The following is an 11,229-nucleotide window of genomic DNA, read 5'->3' on the forward strand; positions in this document are numbered from 1 at the left end:
TTTTTGTTCTTTGGAAGAAAGATTTGATGTATTTTTGGTGTTTCAAAGTTAGAATTGGGTGTATGTGGCCGGTATAAACTAGTTTGGTATGTTTAGAACTTGTTGGATGCATGATAGGACTGTTTTGTTGGATGTCTGATAAGGTTGTTATTGTTGGATGCCAGTTATGGCAGGTATCATATATAAACAGACCACTTATATTCAAAATTTTATGTTTGCAAGTGTTGCATTTTCCAGAATATGATGTTGTAGATTGTATTAAATTGTGTTGCCCATGATTATAATATTGTTGCAATTTTAAAAATGGTGTTTCACAATATTGTATATAGTGTTGCAATTGAACAAAATTGATGTTGCATATGCACTAAAATGGTGTTGCATAATCATAGTGGCCCCACAGATGACGGGAAAATATAGGTCAGATTGCTGAAGAAAGTGTGGGCCCTACTAACGTAGCAAAGTGGCGCCAGCAACAGACGTGGCAAGGTGGGACCAATGTCGGTCTGTCTTGTAAAAGTGGCATGCTCGTGTGGTTTTGTGGACCCCTGCTGCTGACCTGGCAACTGACGTGTCACTTACCACGTAAGACCTAGTGTAATGTCCCGTCATGACTTGGGCAACACTAAATGTTGTTGTTAATATTTTCCTTTATTGTTGCAAAATTAACATGATGCAATGTATTTTAATGTTGCATAAAATGTTGTATTATAGGTCTACTGCCACGCCCACATTGGCAACTCCCACCTGGTATTTCTTATTATTTTATGCAACACTATTTAGGCCGTATGGAATAGTGCATCTTCTTCTTTTTAAAATTTGGCCGTATGAAATAGTGCATCTTCTTCTTTTTAAAATTTGGCCGTATGGAATAGTGCATCTTCTTCTTTTTAAAATTTTTTCACTACTATGACTTGCAAGTAAATTTTAAGAACTGTTTAGTATAAATTTACTTAACTTCATGTTTGTTATTAATTGAAATTAATACTTATATTTGATAAATAATGAGAATTGATATATGCATCATGCTAGTGCATTTAGTGAAATTTTAAATTTTAGATGGTAGTGTGTTAAATTTTTTTGGAATAGATGTTGATAACTTACTACAATAACCCCACGAGCCTGCAAACATATAAGATATAAAATATAAATAATTAAAAGATACGTAGCTAAAAAATTTCAAACAGGAACAGATACAATTGCATTTGCTTCCATTTTTTATTTTTTCTTAAACAATTTGGTTCCATTTTTATGATACTATACATCGAGAAAAAATGCCTCATCGCTATTTGACAGAGAATGACCGTCTATGTCATCTATGTCATTCTCGGAAATTTGTTCCAAAATATCAATTTAAAATGGAGATTTGGCTCAGTTTTTGTTACCGATGAGAAATGCAAATACGCTTTCCGTTTTCTACTTTTTTCATTTTCAACATTTAAAACGTGGCTTTAATTCACGTTTTTCTTATCAAAACATAATTTCATGTTTTGTTTTCAAGTTGAACGTTATCTACATTAGTGTTTTCAATGGTTTTTTTTTAATTTTTAACGCTATCTACATTAGCATTTTCAATTATTATTATTAAAAAATTTTACTAAAAATACTAGAAATTGTTATGTTTTCAATTTTTTTAAAATTTTTAGTTTTCAATAATTCCCTTATGGGGTTTAAAAATATTAAAAAATTGAATGAGCACACGTCTAATTTAACAATTTTTAACATTTAGGATTAATTAATTCACTCTCGGGTTTAGAAATATTAAAAGAAAATTAATAGAAATTTAGGATTTAGGTACTAGATTTAGGGTTTAGGACTTAAAATCCTAAACCTAGAAACCAAACTCTAATTATTTAACTCTAAAAACAAAACTCTATTTATTTAACCGTTTTTAATATTTTAGGGTTCACTAATTCTTAAACTAGATTTTAAAAATATTAAAATATTTATAAATATGAATAAAATACGAACAAAACACCCCTAAAATAAAATTTAAAGCTTCGAAACATAACATTATTGAGTATTTTGATAAATAAAATTAAAAAAAAATACAAAACGCTAATGCATTTTGCGTTTGCGATGAAAACTAAGACTTGAAGACTTAAAATTGCGTTTCAGCTTTGAAAAAAATTAACTCGGTCTGCTTTTTCGATTTAAAAAAATAAAAATAAAAAAATATATCACATGCAATTGCGTTTTTATTAATGACAAAAACTATAACCAAAACTCAGTTTTAGAGTAAAATTTAAGACCATTATTTCTCAAAATGACATCAAGAGTTATTTTCCCCTGAATACTGATATTTGGGGCCAACACCCGTACATCAACTTGTAGACTGGTGTCCTATTTAGCACTAAACATCACTTTTTGATTTTATTTAAAAACCAATAGTTTATCCTACTTGTCTTCAAGCATTATTAGCCTTAAACATGCTACGATGTTTTCCATCTCATTGAGTAGGGATCTAAATTTTTTGTACTTTCTCTTCAGTCATCCTGAATACTGGAATTATCAACATACGGAAAATTTTAAACCGTTTAGTTACAAGTTAGGGGCTACAACAGTTTTCTGTTACAAGTTAACTTTAGTCGATCAGCATTTAGCAACCGTACAAAAGTGTGTACAGATTGGATTCAGGCCACAATTACGATCATCATTCTTCTTCGGGTTCTTCCTCCTCCTGGAGAAGATTCTCTCTATTATCATGAGCCCAAAAACCACGGACATCTATGAGCATGCTGGCAACAGTACCCCCCTGTTTGCAAGATAATAAATCTGCTAATGTAATTTTTAAAGGGTCACCTGGCTTCACCATATCCCATATTTCATCCCGTACATCTTCAATACATAGCTCATAATTCCCTCCGTCTATCCACTTTTGATGTACATCCCTGTTTTGCATCCACAAGATAACTCAATTAAGCTTAAGCAATAATATCAAATTATTATACATATATATGGAAGTTCCAAAAAAAATTCATTGTATCTTGCAATTAGAGGCCTGTGAACTTTCTCAACAGCTGCAAGCAGGAAATTACAGAATCTTTATAGGAAGCTCATATCAGGCAACATCTACGACTACAGATGCTCCCCTTCTTTTCTTCCGCTCAGAATTTACAAAATTCTCGTTATAAATTTTGTGAAAAACCAAACTTTGCTTTAGTGCTGATGAACTAAGCAAAGCGGTAAAAGAAATTGGACCACTATTGAAATAACTAATCTGCAAGTTTTAACCTGAAGAGTGAGTGAATATCAGCTGTAGTGAGAAATCCTTTTCCATTGAGATCGAGGCATCGAAATAAATATGTCAACCCCTCTTGGGTATCTTTATTTTCTAGGGCCAAAACGAAGTCAAGAAAGCTATCAAAGTCCATCTCACGACCATTAGCTCCTCCAGTTTTGCCACGACGGACATGCTCATCGAAAGCTATTAATAATGATACAAAAAAATAGAGGAAAAGCAAATCAAACTCCAGTACAGAAAATACATAATCTATTCAGTACAAATATCACAAAAAATTACACAAGAAAAAAAAGGTATCCTGATGCCAATATCTAGCCGGTTCTTTTGTAATGCCTATATTCCTATGGTCCTTAGGCCTGAGGGTACTCAAATGGGGACTACAAGACAACAAAATGCAAGCTGCAGATACGGCTTAAGCTTTCTCTGACAACCAGTGATATCCAATCACTAAACAGAATTGTATGAGCAACAAGTAAACTGCAAGAAAAAGACCAAGAATTCCCTAATGATATAAGCCCTTTGAAAAAAGTACGAGAGACAAGCAAGCAGGAAAAGTTCCAACTATCCAAGTTCTTGCATAGAAAGAAATCACTGAAACCAAAAGCCAAGAGTGACCAGGAAAATATCTAGGAAATCCTGCAGTCCAGGATTCTAGAATATTCGTGCATTACATCTCAGAATGAAACATTTTTAACAAGTTGCTAGCAAATTAAGGTAAATTATACCTCTCTCAATGAAAATATCTGTCAAAGTTCCATCTGCGTAATCTCCGAGTTCCTGCTTGCTTAATGTCTTATTCATATCTTTATCGAGGGTGACGAACAAATCTGTAAAACTAATATAAAGAATATAAGAAAAAAAAAGAGTAATAAGATAAAAGTATTTATTAGACATTTTTTTATTCAAACCAAGGAGCAATTCACGAAGAGAAATATGATGTCCAACAGCACCAGCTATGTGATTTTAAAACAGAAATGTAATGCAATGTTACATGGATAAATTCTCCTCGTGCATTCCCTGTAAAACTTAAGATGCTTTATCTACAAATAAATGTAGAAAGTCTAATCACCTTGGCCAACTAAGCCAACATTTCATTGTTCTATATAACCAGGCAAGCACATTCTATTATATCTGTGAGTTTAAATCCATATTTGCAATCAAGAACATGCAACACGTCATACTTAGCAGAAACAGACTATATTAAAACAATAAGAGTAGAGAGGAGAATAATGAAATGAAAAGCTCACCACATATGCGTTGTGCAGATGTCAATGAAAACCAGTTCTCTGCTTGTTCGGAATCAGTGACTTCTTCCTCACTTTCCTACAATAATGCAATGTACGAACCATAATCAGTTTTAATATAATACAATATATTGTTTTTTTAGAGATAATATAATATAATGCTTCAAACTTGCAATCACAATGAAAAATAAATAAATTTATTTTAGAAACCTATCAGCTAAATTCAGTGGTTGTGTATCATTCTATATATTAACTACGAACACGTCTCAAGTGTGACACAATTTAGAAAGTTACAATGCCCAGTTTCTTAGAGATGAAAAAAAGGTTCCTTTAGTTATTTCTCAGTTGATTTCAATAGATATCACAATAATATAATTAGAGGAACAAATTGTCTATGATTGATAGAGGACAGTATTGTGTTAACCCTGTACAAATTGTCATACAGAATTCAATTATGACCCTTTAAGTATTCCTAGATCCTAATTAGTATTTAGGTACAAATGCAGTTGCATATTCTTGAAATTTTACAGCCTAATGACTAAACTGAACAACTAGCCTCTAATTTCGACCATGTTGGGCACTGCAACATGAATCACAACAGTCCAAATAAGTTATCCAACTGAGAATTTTGAGTGATCAGTCATCACATGGACCAAAAGTTACCTGGTGCAGCTCCATTAATTCTTGAAGAGCGTTACTGAGCAGCACTTTCTTTATGCATGCCTTGCCTAAAAGTAAGATAAAATATTAACAATCTACACGTTTAGCATTTCTAGCATCCTTATAAAGGCACTAAAAGATAGATTGCAAATAACCAAGTTATACTGAAGTTATGGCCATAAAAAGAGGTAGCTGATAACATACTAATGTAGCAACTCCATGTCACATTAATTTAACTAAACTGGTAATAGAAGATTCTTCCTAGTCGGCAAATCCACCCCCAGACCACCAAATTCCACAATTGTTCAAGAGGATACTTTCCCCCTTCACTATATGCTATGCTAAAATACATGTTGCTATATTGTGAAACCAAAAGTGATTTTTGTGCTAAAGAAGAACTTGTTTTCCAATGCACAATTTTAAATGGCACAAAATAAATTCAAATTTAGCTAGCTTTTCAACCACCTTACTTTTAAATGCACAACTATAATTGTCGACATTGCTTTAGTTACTCATTTCCCTCCAATTTCCCACATGCATGTCTATGTGGCAATTATAGCAGCATATATATTTGGTTCTACATTTAGTACCAAGTATAGCACTTTGCAATTTTACATCCATGTATAGCATTGCATTGAAGTGGTGTTTTGTTTGCTTGGTGCTAAATTATAGAAATAGCATCAATATAGCATTGCATTCGACAAGCTCTAATGTTTTAGGCTTTCAGCTAATACAATCTAAAAATCTTATAATTATAACTCAAGTATCAGTAAGTAACAATTTGTTTTCTAATTAGTAAAAAAAACACAATTTGTTTTCTTTAAATTCATACATCTTCTAACAAGAAGTGATTATGTTTTAGGTTTTAATGTAGATATGTGTCAACTTCTCCTGTAAACAAAAAAAACCTGCTTAATATGTAAAACCATTTGTACAGAGCACAGACAGACTTTTAGGGCGATAAGATCCAAAGTCAAGAGGGCTGTGAAACACCATTAATTTATTTTGTGAAAATGTTTAAACAATTCCCCACGGAAACTTAAACCCTTGAACTCAAATCTGTGCATTAAGACTATGAATCTCCCAATCTGACATGACTTGGTATTAGGTACTTGCAAGCTCTCTTACCTTGATTCTTCATTTTGCCATGCATACCCATGCCGGACAGACACTCGGACATGGGCAGAACACACTGACACTTATTTCAGGCCAAAAACAAGTAAAAATTCAAAAAAAATTGCCAATTTTGAGACTTGAACATGTATCTATGCTGGAAACTTTCAACGAAGTCTGGATAACAAAGGTCAAATGTCATCAAACTGTATATACATGCAGAAGTAGCGTCCAGTATTTAAGTGCGTAGTCTAATATCTAACTATTTAAATTCCACTTTATATACATATTTGTATTGTTGGTAATTAAAGCTCTAGCACTAATATGATTTGCTAGGTGCTTATGTGCAATATTTGTAGGTAATAATGCAAGAGAGAGTTAAGGTTAACAATGACAGGGAAATAGAAAGTGTTGCTTATTCTCTAGAGAGAAACAACCATCAAGAGTCCAGACAGATGTTTAGGACGTAAAAAGAGATCATGCAGTATCAGCACAAGTTCAGGATAAGAGTGAGCATTACAAACCTCGTCTTTGTGGATCACAGAAGAAGAAAAATTTACGTGCAGCTATGCGACAGTACGTTTTCTTAAATGTTTCTGGCATGTCCCTGAGTTGGGCCAAATTAGGAATAAGGCCACTTATATATTCCTCCATCTCCTGTAATAAATGACAATGTAAGATTACACATGCAACTAAGTGTGCTATGCTACCAGCAACTTAAATCTTCAAGATATCATCAGACGAGCATAGAATGCAATAAAAATTAGCACATAGAATTTTAAAGTTAAAAAAAGGGCTTACAGGAGGTTGAAGAAATCCATCAGAATCCCCATCAAGCTCACTCATGTCAATCCTCGCCTGGGTAAGTGAAACCTGAATGGAAATGAGAATAATAAGTTCCTGACAGAAGACAAAAATATATTATAAATAGACAGAGAGAGAGGGGGGGGGGAGGGAGAGGGAGGGGGGGGGGGAGGGAGAGGGAGAGGGGGGGGGGAGCGAGAGAGAGAGACGAATAAAAAATAATCAACACGCACCGTGCGCATCACATAAAGATAAAAGGGCAGGATGGCAATCCTCCCTGACTCATCTTTCTCGAACTTCATAAAGTTTGAAGGACTGAAGAATCGTCGACATTTAGGTCCTATCTGTTCTGTACATACAGAGGCAATGTGGCAAAAATCTTCATAGTTCATCTAAAAAGGTGGAAAAAGAAGACATCATTAGCAAGTTCAGTAATTAGGCTCACCGCTGTAAATAATATGAAAAATGAGAGGAATAATAGTAAGCTTTAAAATGTTGGTGAGAACAAAAAAAGCGGTATCTTCAATCATGTTACGATGTTCAACCAAATACAAGAATTTAACAAAACATGTTGCAAAAAATCAAATAAGCACCACGCAAAAATTGGAATGATCTGGAAATAGAAGGAAACTTTGCTGATGAAGGTTTTATCCTACTATGTTACTTAACTGTATCTGCAAGGTGACACTTTCTGGGATTTAAGCTCTAATCTAGAAATAAATATCACATCACCTTACCACTCTGAAAAAGTATAAAACATTTATTTTTCCCATTGACTACAAAATAAAAAGAGAAATTTTCTCCTGTCTTCCTCTAATTTATTCTCCTTCCTCAACTACTTGAGAGAAAATTAAGGCCAGTCATTAAAAATAATAATTATGAGCAATCGTACTAAAAAAGGTATTAACTGGATACTACAGTAACACAGTTGCAAATTTAGGAGATACTACAGTAAGATCTAAGATCTAATGAGTGAACATATATTTTACATGCAGAAGTGCACAAGCATAAGGATATTATGTACAAACAATTATTATTCAATGACAGTGTCCAAACCTTTTCAGCACCGGTGGCATCGTCAATAACACAATTCTCTCTTAAACACACCCACATAGCATCTAAATCATCAGCATTTAGCAAAAGATCTGATTGCTTCTGCACAATTGAACATGTCTGACTATAATCATGATATGCAACACAAATAAACTAATTAGTTAATACATTGTACAGTGTACAGTAATTGTATAAAAGGAAACTGATCAAACCAATGCAAATAAAGTTCAATTGCTTGCTAGAAACAGATAAATCCTCTTAAGAAAATAAAAATAACAACTTTGTAGCTTTTTCTACCACAAAATTAAGCTATTGCAAAATATTCTCAGTAAATACTCAAATAACAGACAAACTGTTGATACCTTTAGAAAACGATATTTTGCTAGCCTCTGCACCCTCTGACTGATGGAACCATCTTCAGGTTTCTGATCAGTAAAAGATGAGCTTAATAAGAGAACACGGGAGAAGCGACTAGAGACGTATAAGCAATAAGAAACACCAAACCAGACAGTACAGAATCTCTGTGCACGAGCAACATTCGATATATAGCATGTCTGTGAATCTTATTCCACAATCATAATGACCTGACCTGAAACAACATCCCACGCATACCTTCTTATAGAAGCTTGGTATTGAGCCAGATTCAGCACTTTTTTGTTGCTTCTCTTTAAAAATATCTAACAAAATTCTTTTTGTTTCGAGCTCTGTAAGGAGACAACACAGTTAAGTTTCTGGGTGAAAATCATAATGAGATCAGAAACTATAAATACATGGAGATATTCTTTCAAAAGAAGAAAAAGAAATTAACAGAGATATACTCTCTACATCAAAACTACCGTCCAAATTTAGGGGCGTCAAACTTTCCTAAAAGGCAGATTTGATTAGCTGCTATGATTTATGACTTTATGTATATATGGTTCAAGGAACAAACAATCCCTGAATCCTCTTTCAGTTTGGTTTAACTTATCAGGGAACATTTTGAAGTTGACGAAATAGTTTGCTAATCAAGAAACGACAGTAATTGTTCATCTTCAAATCAACCATTTCTTGCTGACCCGGGATAAAACTTTATACCTTTACCTAGCTTCCTTCTTTCTATTTGTACTTAAATAGTTGTGTGATATCTCATCATTCATACACAGACGTATACTACCCTGGTCTTGTTACTCACGCTATTAACATGATGCTATAAGCCTATCACTACTTATGAACACGATATTTCAATTTACATATTTTAGTCTCACTTTTCATTTTAGTCAACCACACAAACTTATCCCAATCCCGGCCCCTCTTTGACCTTATTACGTCATCACTCATCAATAAGGTCAAAATTATAACCACGTAACTACATACTAACCGCAGACCCCAACTACATTACAGTATACTTGCACAAAAAGGTTTTTAACGGAATTTTCAACACCATTCCTACTACATTCTATTAATTCCTATAACTCTTTTACTACTAAATACAAATAAAATCAAGTAGCTTGCCTTTCTTACACATCACCAACTTCAAAAATTCATCACAATTACTTCTCGAAAAATAGCAGTAGTATTCAACTTTGAACTTCAAACATACTACAGAAATAGACACACTACATATCTAATTTCACATTTTTACTAAAAAGGATAAGATCTTTAAGTAGAACAATAGTTGTATACATATGTAAGTATAGAATTATACCCATTAAGGCTTCGGAGCCGAGACCGGCGCCAGATCCGATGAATCGGCGAAGATTGCGGACCCAAAGCATGGAAGTGGCCGGTGGGATCTTCTTCGACGACGATGCTTCGCCGTCGCCGGAGGCATTATACATGGTGTTTTGTATGTAATTTAGGGTTTAGAATGAATGGTTAAGCCCTAGATTGTAAATTTTATATTGGGCCTTTATTTTTGTTGAGTTAGAAACATTTGTCCAAAAATTCGAAAATGTTTGAAATAAGTAACAATTTTTCTCGCGAAAATCAATAAAAATATAAGAAAATATTTGGTTTTAATCGGGGTGAACAGAAAACCGTAAAAACCGTCCGCACCGCATGATTCCGCACCGCAAAATGCGGTTTTTAATTTTTGTGGTGCGGTTACGGTTTGAATTTTTAATAAACCGTACGGTGCGGTGCGGGTTGTGGTTTTAAATTTCTGAAATGCGATTTAAACCGCACCGCACTGCAATATTTAATATGTTATAAATAGTGAACTCATTTAATAAAAGTTAAGAGTTATGATAGACTAATGTATTTTTCTACCTTTGGTTATTTGCTCTCATACAGGGAAATCGGTGGCTTGGGAAAATGACTACTCTGTTGCATTAGCTACCAAAAATATAAAACATATAGACTTGCAATTAACCACTGTTGTGCACTGCTTATTTTTTAACCAGTTGTAAAAACAATTATAACTTATAATTTATAAGTTATTTCTGTTTTGTAATTGAATTCCTAAATAAGTTAAACTTTCCGGTGTGTAACTTCTAATATGTATTATTGAAGAATATTGGTGACTTTATGTTATATTATTCGACAATTTGATTAAATTTAAGTTTTGTATTTTATTTAAATTTAAGTTTTGTATTTTATTTAAATTTTTCGAACTTGTAAAGTGTAAACCGCAATGAACCGCACTGCACCGCACCACAATTTTGTGGTGTGGTTTATGCGGTTTTTGAGGGTACGTGGTGCGGTTTGGAAATTTGATCAAACCGCATGCGCGGTTTGGTTTGCGGTTTGAGGAAAAACCGCACTGTCCGCACCGCGCTCACCCCAAGTTTTAATGTTAGAATATAGTCATTTCTCCAATGAGCATTGCATTTAATAATGAACAAGAATTGCTCAATTATAGTTAACTAACTTTATTAGCCGTGCAAGGTACAGGCTAGCTTTATTTATAAAAAAAATTGCTAATTTTTGTGTACTTTTACGATATTTGTATGTTGGTTCATACTTCCTCTATCTCTCCCATTTGTTTACACTTTCCTGTTAGGTCACACAACACTGTAAAAGGGGGTTGAATACAGTGTTTATACAATCAAATTGATTTAACACAAGTATGTAACAAAGATTACGTATATTGAATAAACTCTGTTACAATAAGAACTATTGTTCTCTCAGTGATGA

The 11,229-nt window shown here is 33.5% G+C and overlaps 1 protein-coding gene and 1 non-coding gene across 2 annotated transcripts; both read right to left on the bottom strand.

The window, feature by feature from the left end:
• Positions 1-2,454: 2,454 nt before the first annotated feature.
• LOC141684768 (putative serine/threonine-protein phosphatase 2A regulatory subunit B'' subunit TON2) lies at positions 2,455-10,008 on the bottom strand. The gene is made up of 12 exons (XM_074489886.1): positions 9,800-10,008; positions 8,728-8,819; positions 8,478-8,540; positions 8,119-8,217; positions 7,296-7,454; positions 7,060-7,131; positions 6,783-6,915; positions 5,149-5,213; positions 4,489-4,564; positions 3,967-4,068; positions 3,232-3,424; positions 2,455-2,888 (listed from the first exon to the last, which is right to left on the bottom strand). Exons 1-12 carry the CDS (start codon positions 9,930-9,932, stop codon positions 2,651-2,653), a joined length of 1,425 nt encoding a protein of 474 aa, XP_074345987.1. The 5' UTR covers positions 9,933-10,008; the 3' UTR covers positions 2,455-2,650.
• Positions 2,976-3,090, bottom strand: LOC141688265 (small nucleolar RNA snoR104). Its single transcript, XR_012561721.1, has one exon. It is a non-coding gene; the product is annotated as a small nucleolar RNA snoR104 (small nucleolar RNA).
• Positions 10,009-11,229: the final 1,221 nt, after the last annotated feature.

This window comes from Apium graveolens, chromosome 9 (genome assembly GCF_009905375.1).
Source record: "Apium graveolens cultivar Ventura chromosome 9, ASM990537v1, whole genome shotgun sequence".
Classification (NCBI taxonomy): Eukaryota; Viridiplantae; Streptophyta; class Magnoliopsida; order Apiales; family Apiaceae; genus Apium; species Apium graveolens.